Below are 27,608 nucleotides of genomic sequence, written 5' to 3'. Positions count from 1 at the left end.
TCCAAGATGGCCGCCCATGAGGGCAGATGGGAGTTGGAGTCTTCAGTGGTCTAAGATGGCCGCCCGACGGCATCATGGGAAATGGTGTACTTTGTGTAACTAAACTGTAGGTTTCAAACTCCAGTCCTCGAGGGCTTGTATCCTGCATGTTTTTGAATCACAGCATTCACTTAACATTAGGCCATTTTTTACGGTAGAAAAACTTGAATTTTAGCTGAAAGTTGAACTGTGGTATAATGGTAATGTGAAGAAATATGAATAATACAAAGTTGAAAAATTGAACAAAGTTGAACTGTGGAATGATGTGAATGTGTGAAAAAATATGAATAACACAAAGTTGAAAACTGAAAAAAATCCGAATGTTTTAATCTTAAAAAAGTGTGGATGATCCGAATTAAAAGCAGAAGAGAAAAAACAACTGTAAACGTGAAACGCGATTTGCCCGAACCGGGACACGGACACGTTGAAGATGACAACTCTACCACTGGGCCACTGGGGGGCGGTGTCAGACCACACTGTAAAAAAGCTTTATATAAAGGGAATGAAGTATGTTTGAAGGTGAATCTGTGAAGTATTACGAATAATACAAAGTTAAAAAAACTGAGAAAAGTTCAACTGTCGAATGAAAAGTAAGATGAAATGAAAGTAAGAACAGTTTGAAAAGGCTAAATTCTTTAAATATGAATAGTATAAAAAACGTAAATTGTAGGAAAACGATGAATAGTTGAACCTTGAAATATAAAAAAGCACTTCACGTGAATATGTGGAATGATATGAAGTTCGAACGGCATGAATTGGATGAACTGGGAAGGAGTTGAAACCAAAAAAAAAATACTGAATTAACTGAAAAAAAACACTGAATGTGTGAAAAGACACAGCGGGGATCGAACGCACGAACATGTAGAAGATATACGTCAACAGAACGTCTGAGCCACGGGAAATGACGAAACCGTGAACGCTTTAAAAGGAAGTAGGAAGAACGCTCCAATCACTTAACATTAGGCCGTTTTTACGGTACAAAAACTTAAATTGTAGGAAAACGATGAAAAGTTGAAACTTGAAAAATAGACCCGCACTAACTAAAAAAGACTCACACAACTAAAAAATGACGCAGCCTGGGATTGAACCCACAACATGAAGTGCGAATGCCGTACACAAATCCCATGCGCCACAGGAGATATCGAAAACGTTAAAGTTTAAAAATAAAGCACGAAGACCAGCCCATTCACTTAACATTAGGCCATTTTTACGGTACAAAAACTTAAATTGTAGGAGAACGATGAAAAGTTGAAACTTGAAAAATAGACCCGCACTAAACATGAATATGTAGAATGATATGAAGTTTGAACGGCATGAATTGGATGAACTGGGAATGAGTTGAAACGTACCTAAAAAACGGTCGGAATAAAAAAAATAATAATAATAATAAAGGTGGAGAAAAACATAAGTGTGAAGGTTTCACCTTCACACAATAACTAGAAAATGTGCAATTTCTGAAGAAATTGCGTGTGAAGGTGAAACCGTTGAAGGTTTGGGAGGTGAAAAGTGGAATTACGTGGAACGATTGAATGGTGTGAATCTGTGAAGAAATATGAATGCAAAGTTGAAAAACTGAATAAAAGTTGAACTAAGGAATTTGAAGATGAATGAAAAATGAAAAAGTTGAACTGGAGAATGAAGTGAATCTGTGAAAAATTATGAATCCGACAAAGTTGAAAAACTGAGAAACTGAAAAAAAAACCGAATGTTTGAATCGTAAAAAAGTGTGGATGATCCGAAATAAAAGCAGAAGAGAAAATACAAAGTTTTTCAACTTTGTATTATTCACAATGCTTCACTGTTTCAAGCAATCCACAATCCACCTCATTCAAATCCACCTCATTCAAATGATTAGCTCATTATCAGGAGTTAAAAAATGATCCCTAAGCAAACTTTTCAGTTTTTTTAGTGCTTGAAATATGAATAATACAAAGTTGAAAACTGAAAAACTGAAAAAAACTGAATGTATGAATCAAGCTGAGTTCACCAAGCCAGATGCTGTACTAGGTGGAAGCAGAAGTGACAGGTAATGAGACGTCTAAGAAAATATCCAAGATGGCCGCCCATGAGGGCAGATGGGAGTTGGAGTCTTCAGTGGTCTAAGATGGCCGCCCGACGGCATCATGGGAAATGGTGTACTTTGTGTAACTAAACTGTAGGTTTCAAACTCCAGTCCTCGAGGGCTTGTATCCTGCAAGTTTTTGAATCACAGCATTCACTTAACATTAGGCCATTTTTTACGGTAGAAAAACTTTAATTTTAGCTGAAAGTTGAACTGTGGTATAATGGTAATGTGAAGAAATATGAATAATACAAAGTTGAAAAATTGAACAAAGTTGAACTGTGGAATGATGTGAATGTGTGAAAAAATATGAATAACACAAAGTTGAAAACTGAAAAAAATCCGAATGTTTTAATCTTAAAAAAGTGTGGATGATCCGAATTAAAATCAGAAGAGAAAAAACAACTGTAAACGTGAAACGCGATTTGCCCGAACCGGGACACGGACACGTTGAAGATGACAACTCTACCACTGGGCCACTGGGGGGCGGTGTCAGACCACACTGTAAAAAAGCTTTATATAAAGGGAATGAAGTATGTTTGAAGGTGAATCTGTGAAGTATTACGAATTATACAAAGTTAAAAAAACTGAGAAAAGTTCAACTGTCGAATGAAAAGTAAGATGAAATGAAAGTAAGAACAGTTTGAAAAGGCTAAATTCTTTAAATATGAATAGTATAAAAAAACGTGAATTGTAGGAAAACGATGAAGAGTTGAACCTTGAAAAATACAAAAGCACGGCATGAACGGCATGGATTGGATTAACTGGGAAGGAGTTGAAAGCAAAAGAAAATACGGAATTAAATGAAAAAAAAAACTGAATGTGCGAAAAGACGCAGCCTGGGATTGAACCCACGAACATGAAGTGCGAATGCAGTACACAAATCCCATGAGCCACTGGGACATTGGAAACGCGGAAACCGTTAAAGTTTAAAAATAAAGTACGAAGACCACCCCATTCACTTAACATTAGGCCATTTTTACGGTACAAAAACTTAAATTGTAGGAAAACGATGAAAAGTTGAAACTTGAAAAATAGACCCGCACTAAACATGAATATGTGGAATGATATGAAGTTTGAACGGCATGAATTGGATGAACTGGGAAGGAGTTGAAACGAGCCTAAAAAACGGTCGGAATAAAAAAAATAATAATAATAATAAAGGTGGAGAAAAACATAAGTGTGAAGGTTTCACCTTCACACAATAAAGGTGGAGAAAAGCATAAGTGTGAAGGTTTCACCTTCACACAACTAGAATATGTGCAATTCCTGAAGAAATTGCGTGTGAAGGTGAAACACTTGAAAGGATAGGTGTTGAATGATGTGGAATGGAAGGAATTGGGGCAATTGATTAAAGTAGGAACGGTCGAAATCGGATGAAGAATGGCAAAGATATAAGGGAAAAACTGAAAAAGTGGAATTGTGGGTAAATTTTAAAATCTGGGGGAAAAAAGCGGATACCACCATGGAATGGCGGGACTTGGGGGAATCGATTAAAGTTGGAATGGTTGGAATCGGATGAAGAATGGAAAAGATATAAGGGAAAAACTAAAAAAGTGGAATTGTGGGTAATTTTTTAATACTGGGAAGAAGTAAATGGATATAACCTAGAAATGGCAGGACTTGAGGGAATCGTTTAAAGTGGGAACGGTAGGAATCGGATGAAGAATGGCAAAGATATAGAGGAAAAACAGAAAAAGTGGAATTGTGGGTAATTTTTTAATTCTGGGAAGAAGAAAATGGATATCACCATGAAATGGCAGAACTTAGGAGAATCGTTTAAAGTTGGAACGGTAGGAATCGGATGAAGAATGGCAAAGATAGAAGGGAAAAACTGAATAAGTGGAATTGTGGGTAATTTTTGATTTGTGGGTAAAAATGGAATGGCGGGCATCTGGGGAATCGATTAAAATTGGAACAGTCGGAAATGGACTAAGACAGGCAAAGATAGAAGGGAAAAACTGAATGAGATGTCTGATCAGATATCCAAGATGGCCGCCCCTGAGGGTTGATGGGAAATGGAGTCTCAGTGTATGTGGGCAAGTGTCCAGGATGGCCGCTTGACGACCCCATGGGAAATGGAGTACTTTGTCGACCTGAACATTAGTCACCAAAGGCCAAACGCCCACACAATGAATGACCTCATTGAAAATGAATTGGTTCATTAAAGGTACAGTGTGTGGAATTGTGTTAAAACTTTGAATTCTGGTAAGAGGTAAATGAATACACCAATGAATTGGCGGGGATGAATGGAATCGATTAAAGTTGGAACAGTGGGAATCGGAGGAAGAATGGCGAAGACAGAAGGTTACAATGTTTTGGTGAGAACAGTTAACTGAGGAATTATGGGTAAAAAATGGGGAAAACTTGAAATGTTTCGTGCGAGGGTATTCTTGGCAATCTAACCCATAATGGGAAACACCTAAAGTTGGAACGATAAGTTTAGGTCGGACGCAAATGGGGATATCACAAGAGGAAACATAAAAATTCAGATTTTTCGCGAGTTTTAGGGGGCTATTACTTATGCAAATTAGATGCATTATGGGTAAATGACACTCTGAGGTCATAGGCAGGGTCAAGATGAACGGTTAAACGCTAAATCGGCCTGAATCGGACAAATACCTGTAGTCATTAAAGTGAAAAAAACAACATTTTTTTGAATTTTGTAAAATATCACAAAATTTCAAAAAGTGAGAAAAAAGTACACTTAAAGTTCAAATTCTGAATTTTGGAGGATTATATTTAATAGTTTGGATGTTCAACATTAGGAGAGTGTTGTTTTTATTGTTCTGAGTTAACCAAGATGGCCACCATCCTGGGTGGAAGATGGGCTGAGCGCTCATGAGATGTCTGATCAGATATCCAAGATGGCCGCCCCTGAGGGTTGATGGGAAATGGAGTCTCAGTGTATGTGGGCAAGTGTCGAAGAACAATTACGGGAAACACCTAAAGTTGGAATGACCAGTATAGGTCTAACGCAAATGGAGAAAACGCAAGAGGTAATCTAAAATAGCTTATATTATACAGGTTAAGCGGGCGGCCATTATCGAACTTCGGAAAATCGGCTCTATTCGCTTATCGGAATGTCGGAGCGTCGCGGCGTTATCATTAAAAATCCACAACGATGGTCCATGAGTTAGGTGGTTCCGCTCATTTCCACGTGAGGGTTTCCAAAAAAACTTTTTTTTCCCACTTTTTTCCATTTTTCCCCATTCAAAGTGAATGGGCTGCGGCGAGAGCTTGTCAAATGTCCAAGATGGCCGCCTTACAGGGGTGTATGGGAGCTGTAGTATTTGATGTAGGTCAGAGTTCATCCAAGACGGCCGCTGGGTGGGGGCACCATTGTAAATAGAGTACAACGTGTACCTGAACAGTAGTCCAAGAAGGTCACATGCTCACAGAATGAATGACCCCATAGAAAATGAATGGATTCTTTGTGACTACAGAATGAGGAATTGTGGGTAAAATTTTGAGTTCTAGGAAGCTACCCCTTTGGAATGCCGGGATTTGGGGGAATCCATCAAAGTTGGAACGGTGGGAATCGGAGTAGGAATGGCCAAGATAGAAGGTTACAAAGTTTTGGTGAGGAAAATGGGAATGAGGAATTATGGGTAAATTTATTAATATTGTTATGAATTACTGGTTTGTGTGAATATGTGTAATGATGACAATGTGAAATGAATTAGCTGAATGATTTGAATGCAAAATGGGGAAGCTTCAAATAGGAAAAGTAAAATCTGCCATTGGGAATGAATAACAAATTGTTATAGGTGAAAAATATGGAATTATGGGAAATTATTAATAATTTTGATTTATTGAATTGTTGGGAATGAGCCATAGGGTGGAATGAATAAGTTCAATGTTATGAATATGAAATGGGAAACATCAAAATGTGAAATGTTAATTGTCCCATTGAGAATGAATGGGAAGCCCTCCCATTGGAAATGTATTATGAAATATTAAAGGTGGGAAAAATATGGAATTATGGGAAATTATTGGAAACTATGTATTACTGGAATGATGAGAATGATCCCTAAGGCAAGCTGAATGAGTTAAATTTTGAAAATATGAAACGTAAAAGATGTAATATTGAAATGAAAAATCACCCAATGTAAGTCAATGGCACTTTTGGCTCGGAAAACAGGGAATTGTGGGAAATCTATGAATGATTGGAATTATAAAAATACACGCGCACCGAATGGGAATAAGTGGAATAAGATGAAATTGGAACGGCGTGAATCGGATAAACTGGGAAAGAGATGAAATGTCCCAAAAAACGGCAGAATAATAATAATAATAATAATAATAATAATAACTAGAAAAAGTGCAATTTCTGAAGAAATTGCGTGTGAAGGTGAAACCGTTGAAGGTTTGGGAGTTGAAAAGTGGAATGATGTGGAACGATTGAATGGTATGAATCTGTGAAGAAATATGAATACAAAGTTGAAAAACTGTAAAAAAGTTGAACTGTGGAATTTGAAGATGAATGAAAAACGGAAAAAGTTGAACTGGAGAATGATGTGAATCTGTGAAAAATTATGAATCCTACAAAGTTGAAAAACTGAGAAAAGTTGAACTGGAATAGTGTGAATCTGTGACATTAGGCCTAATGTTAAGTGAATGATGTGATTCAAAAACATGCAGGATATCAGCCCTCGAGGACTGGAGTTTTAAACTCCTGTTAATGAATGAGCTTATCATTTGAATGAGGTGGATTGAATGAGGTGGATTGTGGATTGATGTGAAACAGTGAAGAAATGTGAATAATACAGAGTTGAAAAACTGAAAAAAACTAAAACGTATGAATCAAGCTGAGTTAACCAAGCCAGATGCTGTACTAGGTGGAAGCAGTAGTGAAAGGTAATGAGACGTCTAATAAAATGTCCAAGATGGCCGCCCATGAGGGCAGATTGGAGTTGGTGTCTTCAGTGGTCTAAGATGGCCGCCCGATGGCAACATGGGAAATGGATTACTTTGTGTAACTAAACTATAGGTGTCAAACTCCAGTCTTCGAGGGCTTGTATCCTGCATGTTTTTGAATCACACCTGTAATGGAGGTGTCGGAGTAGCGTCCAAACTTGTGACCTCCTTGAAAGGACTGTACTTGACTGATTCAGAGGATCCTCAATCTTATCTGGTTGTCCGGCCAGAACATAAAGACGATGCACACTCTCATGCCACTCTTTATTTGTATATAATGTTCTATTTATTTATCTGGGTTGGTGTGTGTGTGTTTCTGTGTTTGTGTGTTCTGTGTGTGTTCTATGTTTGATTGTGGGTGTGTGGTCTCTGCAAAGGAGAGCAGAGAACATTCACTAAACATTGATAACTAACATAACTAACATTGTACAATATGTTACATCATATGCTCACATGACTCTATATTAGCTTAGAATAACATAAACAACACAGGCAAACATACCGTACAATGATAGGAAGAATGAATTCAACCCAATCGTTCCAAAATGTGCGTTAGGTAGGAAAGGGTTAATGGAGCCGAATAGATTTGAGTGGGCGGTGACGTCACTCCCTTACGGCGGAAGGATCATATTGGCACACACGGCAAACATGCGACAAACACGCACTTTTTTGTGGATGAAACTTTAACGTGAATACTAAAAGTGAAGTATGAAAAGTACGGTATATTTGCCTTTAGCAATTATACCAAACTTAGGTGCAATAACAACTTAGACATTAATGGACAAAGTGAAGCCGTGCAAACGTAAACATGTATCCAAAACCACGAACGGACAACATATTCAAACTGTACTTACATTCTCATGGACGCACGGAATAATAATGAAAGGAATGAGATAATCCACAGAATGATTGAAAGCAGAAAAAATGACTGTCCGTTACAACGATACCTGCCGACTGACCGCATACCTGCAAAACAACCTATGATAGTGTAAACAGAGTCCTGATTGGTAGTGGAGGAATGAAACGCAACTTGTGATTAGTTGCTAGGCGGTTGCTAGGAAGATCACATGACCACAGGAGAAACATGTCCAGACGTAAATAGTAATAACAGAACGATTCAAACACGAAATCGTTAAGTATAATCAGAAACTTCTTAACAACACCATTCACTTAACATTAGACAATGTTTACGGTACAAAAACTTGAATTGTAGCTGAAAGTTGAACTGTAAACGTGAAACGCGATTTGCCCGAACCGGGACACGGACATGTTGAAGATGACAACTCTACCACTGGGCCACTGGGGGGCAGTGTAAGACCACACTAGGGAATGAAGTATTTTTGAACGTGAATCTATGAAGAACTACGAATAATACAAAGTTAAAAAACTGAAAAAAGTTCAACTGTGGAATGAAAAGATGAAATGAAAGTAAGAACAGTTTGAAAAGGCTAAATTCTTTAAATATGAATAGTATAAAAAACGTAAATTGTAGGAAAACGATGAATAGTTGAACCTTGAAAAATAAAAAAGCACTTCACGTGAATATGTGGAATGATATGAAGTTCGAACGGCATGAATTGGATGAACTGGGAAGGAATTGAAACCAAAAAAAAAATACTGAATTAACTGAAAAAAACACTGAATGTGTGAAAAGACACAGCGGGGATCGAACGCACGAACATTTAGTAGATATACGTCATCAGAACGTCTGAGCCACGGGAAATGACGAAACCGTGAACGCTTTAAAAGGAAGTAGGAAGAACGCTCCAATCACTTAACATTAGGCCGTTTTTACGGTACAAAAACTTAAATTGTAGGAAAACGATGAAAAGTTGAAACTTGAAAAATAGACCCGCACTAACTAAAAAAGACTCACACAACTAAAAAATGACGCAGCCTGGGATTGAACCCACGAACATGAAGTGCGAATGCCGTACACAAATCCCATGCGCCACCGAGACATAGGAAATATAGAAAACGTTAAAGTTTAAAAATAAAGCACGAAGACCAGCCCATTCACTTAACATTAGGCCATTTTTACGGTACAAAAACTTAAATTGTAGGAAAACGATGAAAAGTTGAAACTTGAAAAATAGACCCGCACTAAACATGAATATGTAGAATGATATGAAGTTTGAACGGCATGAATTGGATGAACTGGGAATGAGTTGAAACGTACCTAAAAAACGGTCGGAATAAAAAAAATAATAATAATAATAAAGGTGGAGAAAAGCATAAGTGTGAAGGTTTCACCTTCACACAATAAAGTCAAGGAATAAATGTGTGAAGGTTTCACCTTCACACAATAATAAAGTCAAGGAATAACATATGTGTGAAGGTTTCACCTTCACACAATAATAACTAGAAAATGTGCAATTTCTGAAGAAATTGCGTGTGAAGGTGAAACCGTTGAAGGTTTGGGAGGTGAAAAGTGGAATTACGTGGAACGATTGAATGGTGTGAATCTGTGAAGAAATATGAATGCAAAGTTGAAAAACTGAATAAAAGTTGAACTAAGGAATTTGAAGATGAATGAAAAATGAAAAAGTTGAACTGGAGAATGAAGTGAATCTGTGAAAAATTATGAATCCGACAAAGTTGAAAAACTGAGAAACTGAAAAAAAACCCGAATGTTTGAATCGTAAAAAAGTGTGGATGATCCGAAATAAAAGCAGAAGAGAAAATACAAAGTTTTTCAACTTTGTATTATTCACAATGCTTCACTGTTTCAAGCAATCCACAATCCACCTCATTCAAATCCACCTCATTCAAATGATTAGCTCATTATCAGGAGTTAAAAAATGATCCCTAAGCAAACTTTTCAGTTTTTTTAGTGCTTGAAATATGAATAATACAAAGTTGAAAACTGAAAAACTGAAAAAAACTGAATGTATGAATCAAGCTGAGTTCACCAAGCCAGATGCTGTACTAGGTGGAAGCAGAAGTGACAGGTAATGAGACGTCTAAGAAAATATCCAAGATGGCCGCCCATGAGGGCAGATGGGAGTTGGAGTCTTCAGTGGTCTAAGATGGCCGCCCGACGGCATCATGGGAAATGGTGTACTTTGTGTAACTAAACTGTAGGTTTCAAACTCCAGTCCTCGAGGGCTTGTATCCTGCAAGTTTTTGAATCACAGCATTCACTTAACATTAGGCCATTTTTTACGGTAGAAAAACTTTAATTTTAGCTGAAAGTTGAACTGTGGTATAATGGTAATGTGAAGAAATATGAATAATACAAAGTTGAAAAATTGAACAAAGTTGAACTGTGGAATGATGTGAATGTGTGAAAAAATATGAATAACACAAAGTTGAAAACTGAAAAAAATCCGAATGTTTTAATCTTAAAAAAGTGTGGATGATCCGAATTAAAATCAGAAGAGAAAAAACAACTGTAAACGTGAAACGCGATTTGCCCGAACCGGGACACGGACACGTTGAAGATGACAACTCTACCACTGGGCCACTGGGGGGCGGTGTCAGACCACACTGTAAAAAAGCTTTATATAAAGGGAATGAAGTATGTTTGAAGGTGAATCTGTGAAGTATTACGAATTATACAAAGTTAAAAAAACTGAGAAAAGTTCAACTGTCGAATGAAAAGTAAGATGAAATGAAAGTAAGAACAGTTTGAAAAGGCTAAATTCTTTAAATATGAATAGTATAAAAAAACGTGAATTGTAGGAAAACGATGAAGAGTTGAACCTTGAAAAATACAAAAGCACGGCATGAACGGCATGGATTGGATTAACTGGGAAGGAGTTGAAAGCAAAAGAAAATACGGAATTAAATGAAAAAAAAAACTGAATGTGCGAAAAGACGCAGCCTGGGATTGAACCCACGAACATGAAGTGCGAATGCAGTACACAAATCCCATGAGCCACTGGGACATTGGAAACGCGGAAACCGTTAAAGTTTAAAAATAAAGTACGAAGACCACCCCATTCACTTAACATTAGGCCATTTTTACGGTACAAAAACTTAAATTGTAGGAAAACGATGAAAAGTTGAAACTTGAAAAATAGACCCGCACTAAACATGAATATGTGGAATGATATGAAGTTTGAACGGCATGAATTGGATGAACTGGGAAGGAGTTGAAACGAGCCTAAAAAACGGTCGGAATAAAAAAAATAATAATAATAACTAGAAAATGTGCAATTTCTGAAGAAATTGCGTGTGAAGGTGAAACCGTTGAAGGTTTGGGAGGTGAAAAGTGGAATTACGTGGAACGATTGAATGGTGTGAATCTGTGAAGAAATATGAATACAAAGTTGAAAAACTGAATAAAAGTTGAACTGTGGAATTTGAAGATATGAATGAAAAACTGAAAAAGTTGAACTGGAGAATGAAGTGAATCTGGGAAAAATTATGAATCCGACAAAGTTGAAAAACTGAGAAACTGAAAAAAAAAACGAATGTTTGAATCGTAAAAAAGTGTGGATGATCTGGGAGTAAAAGCAGAAGAGAAAATACAAAGTTTTTCAACTTTGTATTATTCACAATGCTTCACTGTTTCAAGCAATCCACAATCCACCTCATTCAAATCCACCTCATTCAAATGATTAGCTCATTATCAGGAGTTAAAAAATGATGCCTAAGCAAACTTTTCAGTTTTTTTAGTGCTTGAAATATGAATAAAACAAAGTTGAAAACTGAAAAACTGAAAAAAACTGAATGTATGAATCAAGCTGAGTTCACCAAGCCAGATGCTGTACTAGGTGGAAGCAGAAGTGACAGGTAATGAGACGTCTAAGAAAATATCCAAGATGGCCGCCCATGAGGGCAGATGGGAGTTGGAGTCTTCAGTGGTCTAAGATGGCCGCCCGACGGCATCATGGGAAATGGTGTACTTTGTGTAACTAAACTGTAGGTTTCAAACTCCAGTCCTCGAGGGCTTGTATCCTGCATGTTTTTGAATCACAGCATTCACTTAACATTAGGCCATTTTTTACGGTAGAAAAACTTGAATTTTAGCTGAAAGTTGAACTGTGGTATAATGGTAATGTGAAGAAATATGAATAATACAAAGTTGAAAAATTGAACAAAGTTGAACTGTGGAATGATGTGAATGTGTGAAAAAATATGAATAACACAAAGTTGAAAACTGAAAAAAATCCGAATGTTTTAATCTTAAAAAAGTGTGGATGATCCGAATTAAAAGCAGAAGAGAAAAAACAACTGTAAACGTGAAACGCGATTTGCCCGAACCGGGACACGGACACGTTGAAGATGACAACTCTACCACTGGGCCACTGGGGGGCGGTGTCAGACCACACTGTAAAAAAGCTTTATATAAAGGGAATGAAGTATGTTTGAAGGTGAATCTGTGAAGTATTACGAATAATACAAAGTTAAAAAAACTGAGAAAACTTCAACTGTCGAATGAAAAGTAAGATGAAATGAAAGTAAGAACAGTTTGAAAAGGCTAAATTCTTTAAATATGAATAGTATAAAAAACGTAAATTGTAGGAAAACGATGAATAGTTGAACCTTGAAAAATAAAAAAGCACTTCAGGTGAATATGTGGAATGATATGAAGTTCGAACGGCATGAATTGGATGAACTGGGAAGGAATTGAAACAAAAAAAAAAATACTGAATTAACTGAAAAAAACACTGAATGTGTGAAAAGACACAGCGGGGATCGAACGCACGAACATGTAGTAGATATACGTCAACAGAACGTCTGAGCCACGGGAAATGACGAAACCGTGAACGCTTTAAAAGGAAGTAGGAAGAACGCTCCAATCACTTAACATTAGGCCGTTTTTACGGTACAAAAACTTAAATTGTAGGAAAACGATTAAAAGTTGAAACTTGAAAAATAGACCCGCACTAACTAAAAAAGACTCACACAACTAAAAAATGACGCAGCCTGGGATTGAACCCACGAACATGAAGTGCGAATGCGGTACACAAATCCCATGAGCCACCGAGACATAGGAAATATCGAAAACGTTAAAGTTTAAAAATAAAGCACGAAGACCAGCCCATTCACTTAACATTAGGCCATTTTTACGGTACAAAAACTTAAATTGTAGGAAAACGATGAAAAGTTGAAACTTGAAAAATAGACCCGCACTAAACATGAATATGTAGAATGATATGAAGTTTGAACGGCATGAATTGGATGAACTGGGAATGAGTTGAAACGTACCTAAAAAACGGTCGGAATAAAAAAAATAATAATAATAATAAAGGTGGAGAAAAACATAAGTGTGAAGGTTTCACCTTCACACAATAAAGGTGGAGAAAAACATAAGTGTGAAGGTTTCACCTTCACACAATAAAGGTGGAGAAAAACATAAGTGTGAAGGTTTCACCTTCACACAATAATAATAAAGTCAAGGAATAACATATGTGTGAAGGTTTCACCTTCACACAATAATAAAGTCAAGGAATAACATATGAGTGAAGGTTTCACCTTCACACAATAATAATAATAAAGTCAAGGAATAACATATGTGTGAAGGTTTCACCTTCACACAATAATAATAATAATAAAGTCAAGGAATAACATATGTGTGAAGGTTTCACCTTCACACAATAATAACTAGAAAAAGTGCAATTTCTGAAGAAATTGCGTGTGAAGGTGAAACCGTTGAAGGTTTGGGAGTTGAAAAGTGGAATGATGTGGAACGATTGAATGGTGTGAATCTGTGAAGAAATATGAATACAAAGTTGAAAAACTGAAAAAAAGTTGAACCGTGGAATTTGAAGATGAATGAAAAACTGAAAAAAAGTTGAACTGTAGAATGATTTGAATCTGTGAAAAATTATGAATCCTACATAGTTAACAAACTGAGAAAAGTTGAACTGGAATAATGTGAATCTGTGACATTAGGCCTAATGTTAAGTGAATGATGTGATTCAAAAACATGCAGGATATCAGCCCTCAAGGACTGGAGTTTTAAACTCCTGCTAATGAGCTTATCATTTGAATGAGGTGGATCGAATGAGGTGGATTGTGGATTGATGTGAAACAGTGAAGAAATGTGAATAATACAGAGTTGAAAAACTGAAAAAAACTAAAACGTATGAATCAAGCTGAGTTAACCAAGCCAGATGCCGTACTAGGTGGAAGCAGTAGTGAGAGGTAATGAGACGTCTAATAAAATATCCAAGATGGCCGCCCATGAGGGCAGATTGGAGTTGGAGTCTTCAGTGGTCTAAGATGGCCGCCCGATGGCACCAAGGGAAATGGATTACTTTGTGTAACTAAATTATAGGTGTCAAACTCCAGTCCTCGAGGGCTTGTATCCTGCATGTTTTTGAATCACACCTGTAATGGAGGTGTCGGAGTAGCGTCCAAACTTGTGACCTCCTTGAAAGGACTGTACTTGACTGATTCAGAGGATCCTCAATCTTATCAGGTTGTCCGGCCAGAACATAAAGACGATGCACACTCTCATGCCACTCTTTATTTGTATATAATGTTCTATTTATTTATCTGGGTTGGTGTGTGTGTGTTTCTGTGTTTGTGTGTTCTATGTTTGATTGTGGGTGTGTGGTCTCTGCAAAGGAGAGCAGAGAACATTCACTAAACATTGATAACTAACATAACTAACATTGTACAATATGTTACATCATATGCTCACATGACTCTATATTAGCTTAGAATAACATAAACAACACAGGCAAACATACCGTACAATGATAGGAAGAATGAATTCAACCCAATCGTTCCAAAATGTGCGTTAGGTAGGAAAGGGTTAATGGAGCCGAATAGATTTGAGTGGGGGGTGACGTCTCTCCCTTACCGAGTAAGGATTACATTGGCACACACGGCAAACATGCGACAAACATGTACATTTTGTGGATGAAACTTTAACGTGAATACTAAAAGTGAAGTATGAAAAGTACGGTATATCTGCCTTTAGCAAATATACCAAACTTAGGTAATATAACAACTTAGACATTAATGGACAAAGTGAAGCAGTGCAAACGTAAACATGTATCATGTTAACATTTTAGGTAGGAAAGGGTTAATGGAGCGGAATAGATTTGAGTGGGCGGTCACGCACATTTTGTGGATGAAACTTTAACGTGAATACTAAAAGTGAAGTATGAAAAGTACGGTATATTTGCCTTTAGCAATTATACCAAACTTAGGTGCAATAACAACTTAAGACATTAATGGACAAAGTGAAGCAGTGCAAACGTAAACATGTATCTAAAACCACGAACGGACAACATATTCAAACTGTACTTACATTCTCATGGACGCACGGAATAATAATGAAAGGAATGAGATAATCCACAGAATGATTGAAAGCAGAAAAAAATGACTGTCCGTTACAACGATACCTGCCCACTGACCGATGAAAGAGCAAAACAACCTATGATAGTGAAAACAGAATCCTGATTGGTAGTGGAGGAATGAAACACAATTTGTGATTAGTTGCTAGGCGGTTGCTAGGAAGATCACATGACCACAGGAGAAACATGTCCAGACGTAAATAGTAATAACAGAACGATTCAAACACGAAATCGTTAAGTATAATCAGAAACTTCTTAACAACACCATTCACTTAACATTAGGCCATTTTTTACGGTAGAAAAACTTGAATTTTAGCTGAAAGTTGAACTGTGGTATAATGGTAATGTGAAGAAATATGAATAATACAAAGTTGAAAAATTGAACAAAGTTGAACTGTGGAATGATGTGAATGTGTGAAAAAATATGAATAACACAAAGTTGAGAACTGAAAAAAATCCGAATGTTTTAATCTTAAATAAGTGTGGATGATCCGAATTAAAAGCAGAAGAGAAAAAAACAACTGTAAACGTGAAACGCGATTTGCCCGAACCGGGACACGGACACGTTGAAGATGACAACTCTACCACTGGGCCACTGGGGGGCGGTGTCAGACCACACTGTAAAAAAGCTTTATATAAAGGGAATGAAGTATGTTTGAAGGTGAATCTGTGAAGTATTACGAATAATACAAAGTTAAAAAAACTGAGAAAACTTCAACTGTCGAATGAAAAGTAAGATGAAATGAAAGTAAGAACAGTTTGAAAAGGCTAAATTCTTTAAATATGAATAGTATAAAAAACGTAAATTGTAGGAAAACGATGAATAGTTGAACCTTGAAAAATACAAAAGCACGTCATGAACGGCATGAATTGGATTAACTGGGAAGGAGTTGAAAGCAAAAGAAAATACGGAATTAAATGAAAAAAAAAAACACTGAATGTGCGAAAAGACGCAGCCTGGGATTGAACCCACGAACATGAAGTGCGAATGCCGTACACAAATCCCATGAGCCACTGGGACATAGGAAACGCGGAAACCGTTAAAGTTTAAAAATAAAGTACGAAGACCACCCCATTCACTTAACATTAGGCCATTTTTACGGTACAAAAACTTAAATTGTAGGAAAACGATGAAAAGTTGAAACTTGAAAAATAGACCCGCACTAAACATGAATATGTGGAATGATATGAAGTTTGAACGGCATGAATTGGATGAACTGGGAAGAAGTTGAAACGAGCCTAAAAAACGGTCGGAATAAAAATAATAATAATAATAATAATAACTAGAAAAAGTGCAATTTCTGAAGAAATTGCGTGTGAAGGTGAAACCGTTGAAGGTTTGGGAGTTGAAAAGTGGAATGATGTGGAACGATTGAATGGTATGAATCTGTGAAGAAATATGAATACAAAGTTGAAAAACTGTAAAAAAGTTGAACTGTGGAATTTGAAGATGAATGAAAAACTGAAAAAGTTGAACTGGAGAATGATGTGAATCTGTGAAAAATTATGAATCCTACAAAGTTGAAAAACTGAGAAAAGTTGAACTGGAATAGTGTGAATCTGTGACATTAGGCCTAATGTTAAGTGAATGATGTGATTCAAAAACATGCAGGATATCAGCCCTCGAGGACTGGAGTTTTAAACTCCTGTTAATGAATGAGCTTATCATTTGAATGAGGTGGATTGAATGAGGTGGATTGTGGATTGATGTGAAACAGTGAAGAAATGTGAATAATACAGAGTTGAAAAACTGAAAAAAACTAAAACGTATGAATCAAGCTGAGTTAACCAAGCCAGATGCTGTACTAGGTGGAAGCAGTAGTGAAAGGTAATGAGACGTCTAATAAAATGTCCAAGATGGCCGCCCATGAGGGCAGATTGGAGTTGGTGTCTTCAGTGGTCTAAGATGGCCGCCCGATGGCAACATGGGAAATGGATTACTTTGTGTAACTAAACTATAGGTGTCAAACTCCAGTCTTCGAGGGCTTGTATCCTGCATGTTTTTGAATCACACCTGTAATGGAGGTGTCGGAGTAGCGTCCAAACTTGTGACCTCCTTGAAAGGACTGTACTTGACTGATTCAGAGGATCCTCAATCTTATCTGGTTGTCCGGCCAGAACATAAAGACGATGCACACTCTCATGCCACTCTTTATTTGTATATAATGTTCTATTTATTTATCTGGGTTGGTGTGTGTGTGTTTCTGTGTTTGTGTGTTCTGTGTGTGTTCTATGTTTGATTGTGGGTGTGTGGTCTCTGCAAAGGAGAGCAGAGAACATTCACTAAACATTGATAACTAACATAACTAACATTGTACAATATGTTACATCATATGCTCACATGACTCTATATTAGCTTAGAATAACATAAACAACACAGGCAAACATACCGTACAATGATAGGAAGAATGAATTCAACCCAATCGTTCCAAAATGTGCGTTAGGTAGGAAAGGGTTAATGGAGCCGAATAGATTTGAGTGGGCGGTGACGTCACTCCCTTACGGCGGAAGGATCATATTGGCACACACGGCAAACATGCGACAAACACGCACTTTTTGTGGATGAAACTTTAACGTGAATACTAAAAGTGAAGTATGAAAAGTACGGTATATTTGCCTTTAGCAATTATACCAAACTTAGGTGCAATAACAACTTAGACATTAATGGACAAAGTGAAGCCGTGCAAACGTAAACATGTATCCAAAACCACGAACGGACAACATATTCAAACTGTACTTACATTCTCATGGACGCACGGAATAATAATGAAAGGAATGAGATAATCCACAGAATGATTGAAAGCAGAAAAAATGACTGTCCGTTACAACGATACCTGCCGACTGACCGCATACCTGCAAAACAACCTATGATAGTGTAAACAGAGTCCTGATTGGTAGTGGAGGAATGAAACGCAACTTGTGATTAGTTGCTAGGCGGTTGCTAGGAAGATCACATGACCACAGGAGAAACATGTCCAGACGTAAATAGTAATAACAGAACGATTCAAACACGAAATCGTTAAGTATAATCAGAAACTTCTTAACAACACCATTCACTTAACATTAGACAATGTTTACGGTACAAAAACTTGAATTGTAGCTGAAAGTTGAACTGTAAACGTGAAACGCGATTTGCCCGAACCGGGACACGGACATGTTGAAGATGACAACTCTACCACTGGGCCACTGGGGGGCAGTGTAAGACCACACTAGGGAATGAAGTATTTTTGAACGTGAATCTATGAAGAACTACGAATAATACAAAGTTAAAAAACTGAAAAAAGTTCAACTGTGGAATGAAAAGATGAAATGAAAGTAAGAACAGTTTGAAAAGGCTAAATTCTTTAAATATGAATAGTATAAAAAACGTAAATTGTAGGAAAACGATGAATAGTTGAACCTTGAAAAATAAAAAAGCACTTCACGTGAATATGTGGAATGATATGAAGTTCGAACGGCATGAATTGGATGAACTGGGAAGGAATTGAAACCAAAAAAAAAATACTGAATTAACTGAAAAAAACACTGAATGTGTGAAAAGACACAGCGGGGATCGAACGCACGAACATGTAGTAGATATACGTCAACAGAACGTCTGAGCCACGGGAAATGACGAAACCGTGAACGCTTTAAAAGGAAGTAGGAAGAACGCTCCAATCACTTAACATTAGGCCGTTTTTACGGTACAAAAACTTAAATTGTAGGAAAACGATTAAAAGTTGAAACTTGAAAAATAGACCCGCACTAACTAAAAAAGACTCACACAACTAAAAAATGACGCAGCCTGGAATTGAACCCACGAACATGAAGTGCGAATGCCGTACACAAATCCCATGCGCCACCGAGACATAGGAAATATCGAAAACGTTAAAGTTTAAAAATAAAGCACGAAGACCAGCCCATTCACTTAACATTAGGCCATTTTTACGGTACAAAAACTTAAATTGTAGGAAAACGATGAAAAGTTGAAACTTGAAAAATAGACCCGCACTAAACATGAATATGTAGAATGATATGAAGTTTGAACGGCATGAATTGGATGAACTGGGAATGAGTTGAAACGTACCTAAAAAACGGTCGGAATAAAAAAAATAATAATAATAATAAAGGTGGAGAAAAACATAAGTGTGAAGGTTTCACCTTCACACAATAAAGGTGGAGAAAAACATAAGTGTGAAGGTTTCACCTTCACACAATAAAGGTGGAGAAAAACATAAGTGTGAAGGTTTCACCTTCACACAATAATAAAGTCAAGGAATAACATATGTGTGAAGGTTTCACCTTCACACAATAATAATAAAGTCAAGGAATAACATATGTGTGAAGGTTTCACCTTCACACAATAAAGTCAAGGAATAACATGTGTGAAGGTTTCACCTTCACACAATAATAAAGTCAAGGAATAACATATGTGTGAAGGTTTCACCTTCACACAATAATAATAATAAAGTCAAGGAATAACATATGTGTGAAGGTTTCACCTTCACACAATAATAATAATAAAGAAAATGGCCGAGCACAATAACATATGTGTGAAGGTTCCACCTTCACACAATAAAGTCAAGGAATAACATATGTGTGAAGGTTTCACCTTCACACAATTAATAGTACAATGTAGTGCTGCACAAATAATCAAATTTTAATTGTGATCCCGATATTGGATGCCCCAATTAATTAAGGTGATCCTCGGCAATATTAACATTTTAAAAGTCAAGCACTTTTTTTGATTACAAGTCAAATCAAGCACTTTGTCAACCTACCACTAGGGGCAATGTTTCCCACGTTTGTGAATGACAAAAGCCTCAGCTTAATCACCCTTGAATATTATTCACTTGTGTAAAATGGCATTGAGTTTCTCACCTGATTCCTAACATATCTCACATTGAGAGGATACCCCCCGTTACAGGCTGCATTTGCCTTGTGTGAAACATTTCTTTAGCAATGCTCCTACAAAAAAGTTGCATCAGAGTGATGCACGTTGAATTGAAATTATGCCTTTCACGGCATAAATCATGCGTCAGGGATGCAGGTGAACGAGAGCACTTGTGGATTTATTTTTTTGTTTTGTTTATTTTCAGACAACATATGTATGCTAGTAATAACAACGGTAAGTCCTTTTGTTTGTGACTTTAATCTTTACGGACAAATTGCTATCAAGAGAAAAGACGTACATGGGTACAGTATTTTCTTTAGCCACCAACATTAGTCTAATCCTACTGTTTTATCTGTCATGTATCCAGAAGTGTAAAGATGCCCCCCCCCAGCCCCCCCTTTATTTCTTGTTTCAGCTATGCCTTCTCACTTTTCAGAAAAGTTTTTTTCTTTTTTGTGCATTTAGAGGAAATGAGACTGACAAAGTGGAGCACTTTGCCAACCATTTTTTAAAGTCATTTTAATATTGTACAGCAAATAAAAAATAAAAATGTTTTTTTTTAATACTTTTAAATTATATACTTGTAATTATCAGTATAAATAAAATTGTCTTTCCTATCATCCCAAATGTAGTTAAAGTATTTTTTTTAAATTTTGTATTATGACTATTTTAAATTTTACCTTTATATCTCAAATGAGATACAATTTAAATTAAGTATATATTATTAAAAAAAATAATTATTGTTGTTACAAATAAGTAAGTATATATCAAAATATATACTTTTTCCAATGGTTTACATAAAGTATATTTTCAGATCAAACTAAAAGAATCCTTGATATGGATTGAATCCAACTTAATTATTTTAAATTAGGACAAGGCATTCTGGTTGTAACAAGGGAGTGTGAAAGAGAAGGAGACAAGGCCCAAAGCAGTGAAAAAGACAGTGACTTTCAAACACATCTTAAACAGTGAGACTATAGAGTGAATATAACACACCTGAAGCAACTGATTAGCTAAAAGATTGGACACATAAATTGGGCCTTAAGCCCTGGCCTTCAGAAACACTTTTAAAAGCTCCAAATCATTACTGTACTAAATTTATATATTTGGCATATACTTGCATAAAGCTGGGATCAGGCTGAATCCTGAATTACAATTTGATAGTCCACAATGTTGATGTTTTACAAATTGACAATGACCATTGACCAAATTGACAAATGACCAAGTGTTGAATGTGGTTCTTTCACTTTGATGATATAATAATAATGGTTAAAAAAAAAAAAAATCGAATTGATGGGTTCTCCCAAAAGGGTACATTTTGGAAGCTCACAAAGGTTTCAAACTTTCAAAATGTACACTAGCGATGTACATTTGAAGAAATGAACTGTGCTGCAATTAAGCATTTTTGCACCAGATCAACAGATTAGCTTCTAGGTCTGTTTTGTAAAACAATCTAGTTTGCCTTGGATCTTGGACATATAATCCCTGAATAAATCATGTTCATACAAATGTCGGAACTTTCATTAAAGACTTAAAATTACTTGACATTAAGGTATATTAACTAAAAATGACTTAATGGAAATCTGGGATTGTTAACATTTGTTGTAGTCTTAATAGTTTCTTCCAAAGGCCTTTAAAGCAATCTGGTCATAGTATAAGAACAAAATTCCAACAGGAAATTGGCAGTTACATTGACTATATTGGGTTTTTGTCAGGGTTTGTAAAAGATTTAAATTTTTCTTGGTACCGAAAAAATGTTAACGTCTGAAATTAAGTTCTACAATTATTAGAGAAGTCAGCAGAGGTGGGCACTTCGTCAGCACTGACGGGATGTCCGTCCGTCCGTCCGTCACCGGACGGATACCCCTTTTGCGAATGACGGGAATGCGAAATAAAAAACAGCGAATTAAAAATGTTGGAAGTGCAGTTTTCATCATCCAGATATCCGTCAGCCCACAACACCCCTTTTTGCTTACTTGCATGATTATCCGCTATATTGCTACACCTTTATAGTACAAACTGCAATCAGCCTGCAGTCAATGTGACAATAGTCACTTTACAGAACCACCAAGCAGTGAAAAAACATGTTCAGTTGAGTGAATAAATAAGGATGGTTCAATTGACTACTTATCATTCACACTTATAACTCAGCTGACTTTACCAGAGATTTATTTGTGGATGCTCCCTTTTTTAGTCCTGTTTTCAAAAACCACAACTCATACTGTACACAGTACAGAAACTTCTTGCTTCTAAGAGCATTCTGGGATAACTCTTTCAAGCACCCATTGGCCTGCACCCAAATTTGCATTCTTTATCTGGCTCTTGGCTGGGAAATGCACGATAGAATTTTTTTTTTTTTAACTCCCTAATTAAAGACTTTTTTAAAAAGTAAATTCAACCTCAGCAATAATTTGTTTTACTTGTAGTGTACGCCTACTTGTAGTGTAAGCCTACGACTCAATGCCGCACACATGGATACTGGAATGTCTGGAACTTTATAAAATTAACCGAAACCTAAAGACCTTGCTCCAGAACTCAATGGAACTGTGGAAGAAAACGCTATAGGCCAATTCAAAGCCTATTGCCCAAGTCAATACCAAGGCAATGCGCTATCACCACTGCTGTTCTGCATAGGCCTGAACCCCCTCAATCAGATCATTACAAAGAGCAGGTTCCGATTCCATAGTGGGGCGACAATGAGCCACGTGGATGACATCAAGCTATATGCCAGGAATGAGCGAGAAATAGAATCACTGATCCAAATCACCATCTACAGCGATGACATAAGGATGTCATTCAGCTTGGACAAGTGTGGCAGGATAGTCTCAAAGAGAGGCAAGACTGATTCAGACTGAGGGGATTGACCTACCAGAGGGCAACATAGGTGATATCCAAGACAGCTACAAGTACCTTGGCATCCCACAGGCTAATGGAAACCATGAAGAGACCACAAGGAAGTCAACCACAGCCAAATACCTCCAGAGATTAGGGCAGGTCCTGAAAAGCCAGTTGAATGGTAAGAACAAGGTCCAAGTCATCAACATGTACGCACTACCAGTTATTAGATACCCCGCTGGCATCATACTCTGGCCAAAGGACTAGAAAGCTCCTCACCATGCATGGAGGGTTCCACCCCAAGTCTAGCACCCTGAGACTCTACACTAAGCGGCAAAGGGAGGCCGAGGCTAGTGAGCATCAAGGCCACGGTCCAGGATGAAATATTGAAAATACAAGACTGCATCAGAAAGATGGCCCTGAAGGATGAACTGTGATGTCTCGGTGTTGGGTCAAAAGTGGGCTCGATAGCCCGGAAGTGACCCAAAGAGAGGTCTAAATAACAACACAGGAGTCAGAGATTAAAGTTTTACCACTGCAGTGGGGAGAGCTCGAAGGAGAGTGTGACAGAGTGTCAGCCTTGTTGCAAAGTCTCTCTCCCCAAACGCTCGGCTGCAGTCTTTTTATTGAAAAACTGTTGCCGAGGCGTGGCGGGTCTCATATTTCAACCGTCGCACAATATGACTGTTGTGCAACGTGGCAGTTTGCAGATAGGTTGCGGTTCAGGCCACGCCTTTGACATTGTTTTCAACACACATACATATTCATATGCAATAATGCGCCACCTGGAAGAGTAGCAGTTAGAGTACTTGAAGCAATGCTGTTGCACTAACGCATCAGCCAGTTTATTATTAGCTTATCTTACACTCGCGCAGCAAAACCCTGAGAAGGGCGCAGAGGAGGAGGAACAGACAACCTGGAGGGACAAACCCCTACATGGCATGTACCACTATCAGATAGAGGAAGTGGCTAGATAATGCAGGACTGACAGACAGCACTGAGGCCCTTATCGTGGCAGCACAAAAACAGGCCATAAGCACAAGAGCCATGATGCAGACTGTGTAAAGAAGCTCCTGAGACAGTCTAGTACATAGTAACAGGGTGTAAGATGTTAGCTGGATCAGGATACATGGAGAGGAACAACCAAGTGGCTGGGAACAGAAGTACCTAAATCCCGATGGGCTATACCACAAAAGGTGGCTTAGAACAACAGGGCCAAGGTGCTGTGGGACCTCAGCTGACAGACAAACAGATCCTGGCTAACCAACCAAACATAGTGGTGGTGGAAGAAGAGGAGAAGACGGTAGTGGTGATAGAATTAACAATAACATCAGAAAGTAGGAACATGAGAATCTTAAATTATCAAGGATTAAAAGAGCAGCTGAAACGGATGTGGAAGGTCAAGAGTTGCGTGGTCCGCGTGGTAGTGGAAACACTTGGGGCAGTAACCCCCAAACTGGGTGAGTGGCTCCAGCAAATCCCGGGAACAACATCTGAACCCTCAGTCCAGAAGAGTGCAGTCCTAGGAACAATGAAGATACTGCGCAGAACCCTCAAACTCCCAGGTAGAGGACCCGAGCTTGAGGATGACATGGATACCACCCCGTCCATGTAAGGAGATGATTAGATTGGTTTTATTGTCATGAACATGATACAGATGAGTCAGAGATGGAAAAAAAAAAAATCGAACTTTGTTTAATGAAATCACAATATATTCGTCATGTCACGGAAGAGACCAGAACAAGCAGGAAAGCATCCCCGGGACACACTGAGGACAGCCTTGCCGTTACAAAAGGTTTGACTAAAAAAAAGTCCAAGCAACACATGAAGTAAGAACTCAGGAAAGCAAAAGTACAACTCAGGAACAAAGACTGGATTCAAAGTACAACTTAAAGACATGACAAAAGTGCATGTAACTGACCATGATTGGGGGCGGAACCAGCAGAAGGGTGTCACCATAATACTCAAAATATGAGCTAAATTACGAGAAAAAGAACAAAGTAGCACCTAAAATACAAACATTGAAAAGCAGAGGAACTAGGAAGCGAGGAACTTGGAATAGGCAAAGGCATTGTATGTGTGCAAAAGGCAATAATCCAGCAAAGTCCTCTTGCTTTTGTCCCCTGATGATGATTGGCTGCAGGTGTGTGGCCGGTGGCTCCAACCCCTTATCTGCAGACAGGACAATACATTAGGGGCACAGGACGTGACACATCAGGCCTATTGTCCATAAAAATGTGACTGCTCTCAATTGAACCCGCACCACCCTTTCTCACTAGAAAATGGAATATCAACAGCGGCCAGAAGTGGCGCCATAAAACATCAGGGTTAGGGTGAGGACAAAACAAAGCATAAAGGAATGAACTGTTTAAACATAAGCTAAAACATTTCCAAATCATCATTATCATTATTTCGGATGCTATTCCCATGCAGCCCGGTACCAATTGATCCATGGACTGGTACGGGGCCGCGGACTAGCGGTTGGGGACCCCTGCACTAGACCATAAAATGATCACTCATATTAGCTGTTTGAAGTAAACACTGTACAGTAAATACATACAACCTAATTGAAGCACCTTTGTTCACCTTTCTTTCTAGACCTCCCAGGAATTTCTAGATCAGTTGACGTCAAAGCTCGGTGGTAAAAACTCAGAAGAGACTGGCGGTTTTCAAGAAGCCCCCCTCGCTTACGACGCCATATGGGCTCTGGCGCTGGCTCTTAACAAGACTGTCGGACCTCTAAAGGCTAAGGGCCGACGTCTGGAAGATTTCAATTACAACAATCGCGATGTAACTGCTGAAATCTACCGTGCCCTCAACACAAGCTCCTTTGAAGGAGTTTCAGTGAGTACAAATGTCTGAGAGAAAATTAGCACATGATGAGGTACAGAGAGTGAGAGAAGGTTCTGGAATGAGATATGATCAGAGGGGCGGATATCGAGAGCGGAGCAAAGAGCAATTTATAGAGAGAGGTGGTAAAGAGGGGTGTTAAAACATTAAAATGCTTCTTGTTTCTTACAGGGTCATGTAATATTTGATGCCCAAGGTTCTCGGATGGCCTGGACTCTAATTGAACAGCTACAAGGTACTGCACAGCTTTTCATGCTTTAAATGGTATTCATTATTAAAATGAGATGATTTCAAACAACCACCACACAATTTTGTACTTAATAATAAATTGTAAAATTAATGTTGTGTCATCTAAATGCATTTGAGCTTTAGCTGGTAATGTACAAAGTAGGAAATATAGAACTTGACCAAAAGCAATTGGAGTTACAAAACACATTTTGACGAGTTACAAAATAATTACATTTTTAAAAATATGTTAAACTGGTTGAATTGATTTTTTATTTTTATTTTTTACGAGCCATGAATATTTTCACAGTTCAATATAAAATAAAATTAAATAACACAAATATATATACTGTATTTTTCATACTATAAACCACAACTTTTTCTTCATGATTTGAGCCCTGCGGTTTATAGTCCAGTGCGGCTTATCTGCTGTTTTTTAATTGTATTTTTGCTAGCCACCAGCAACCATATGTGTGTATCCGTTTGAGGTTTCAATTTATGGAGCAACAATGGAATAGAACTGAAAAGATGTTAATCAATGGCTGTGCTCAAAGAGTTTTAAAAAGTATTTAAAAAAAAAAACAATCATATTTCTAAATTGAATAAGAGAATGTATAAAATTTTGGATACATTTGTGGTGTGTAAATGTTACATTCAGTACTCTATATATGATTTTATTTGCATATTTATGATTACATATGTATATGAATTATATGCAATGGCTATTTATGTTCACTAAAATAATCCATCAAACAAAAGATGCTATTGAAGTATTGATTTAGATTTTGAACTGCTATTTAGCTAACAGTATTCTGTTAGTGTTGAAAATATCCATCCATTTTCTGTAAATATGTTGGGACTAAACATGCAAGCATGTTCAGACTGTTAAAAAGATGATGTTGCTATTATCAGACAATTACAATTTTTTTTTTAAACTTCCATGTACCATCTTTTTGCGTAAATAACTCATGTTATTACCTGCGGCTTATTGTCCAATGCGGCTTATCAGTGACAAAAATCTTTTTTTTTTTTGCCCAGATTTTGCTGCTGTGGCTTATAGTCCGGAAAATACAGTATGTGTTTTTCATTAGTAACTCAAATTATTTCACGGACCCTGTGCAGTCAGGCCACCCTACTTTGAGACCCATTACTTTAAAGGGAACCATTCATTGAAGACGTTCACAAAAATGAACCGTTCACAAGACTGTGTATATATATGTATATATATATATATATATATATATATATATATATACAGTGGGCCCCCGGGTTACGAACTTAATCCGTTCAGCGGCTACGCTCGTATCTCGAATTGCTCGTATAGCGGGCAATCCAAACCAATGTTAATTCGTGAATGCGTGCAACGTGCGCCGAAGCCTTAGGAAAAAACGACACACTTTATACATATATCAAAATTGAGTGACATAATCTGCTGTACACTTGCATTATATAATAAATACAATGGATAAGTAGCTTTTACCTTTGAAATGACGAGACTTGAGCTGGGTGTAAGCAGAGGGGGGAATGGTCCAACGCTCAAATT

General features: G+C 37.5%; 1 protein-coding gene and 1 long non-coding RNA gene across 3 annotated transcripts in view; one reads left to right on the top strand and one right to left on the bottom strand.

Annotated features, from left to right (window-relative positions):
* gabbr1b (gamma-aminobutyric acid (GABA) B receptor, 1b) overlaps positions 1 to 27,608 on the top strand; it is a 447,163-nt gene that overhangs the window by 330,771 nt on the left and 88,784 nt on the right. For both annotated transcript variants that reach the window (XM_088404671.1, XM_088404672.1), the window contains 2 exons: positions 25,589 to 25,834; positions 26,012 to 26,075. In XM_088404671.1, the coding sequence (XP_088260797.1) occupies positions 25,589 to 25,834; positions 26,012 to 26,075 (310 nt within the window). The remainder of the gene's footprint in view (positions 1 to 25,588; positions 25,835 to 26,011; positions 26,076 to 27,608) is intronic.
* The window catches only part of LOC148406700 (uncharacterized), a 20,564-nt gene continuing 17,782 nt past the window's right edge, over positions 24,827 to 27,608 (bottom strand). Inside the window, exon 3 of the long non-coding RNA XR_015863960.1 lies at positions 24,827 to 25,162. This is a non-coding gene — a long non-coding RNA (uncharacterized LOC148406700). The remainder of the gene's footprint in view (positions 25,163 to 27,608) is intronic.

This window comes from Hippichthys cyanospilos, chromosome 21, assembly GCF_059441005.1.
Source record: "Hippichthys cyanospilos isolate Australia breed blue-spotted pipefish chromosome 21, RoL_Hcya_1.0, whole genome shotgun sequence".
Lineage (NCBI taxonomy): Eukaryota > Metazoa > Chordata > Actinopteri > Syngnathiformes > Syngnathidae > Hippichthys > Hippichthys cyanospilos.
This window is presented reverse-complemented; position numbering and strand designations above follow the sequence as displayed.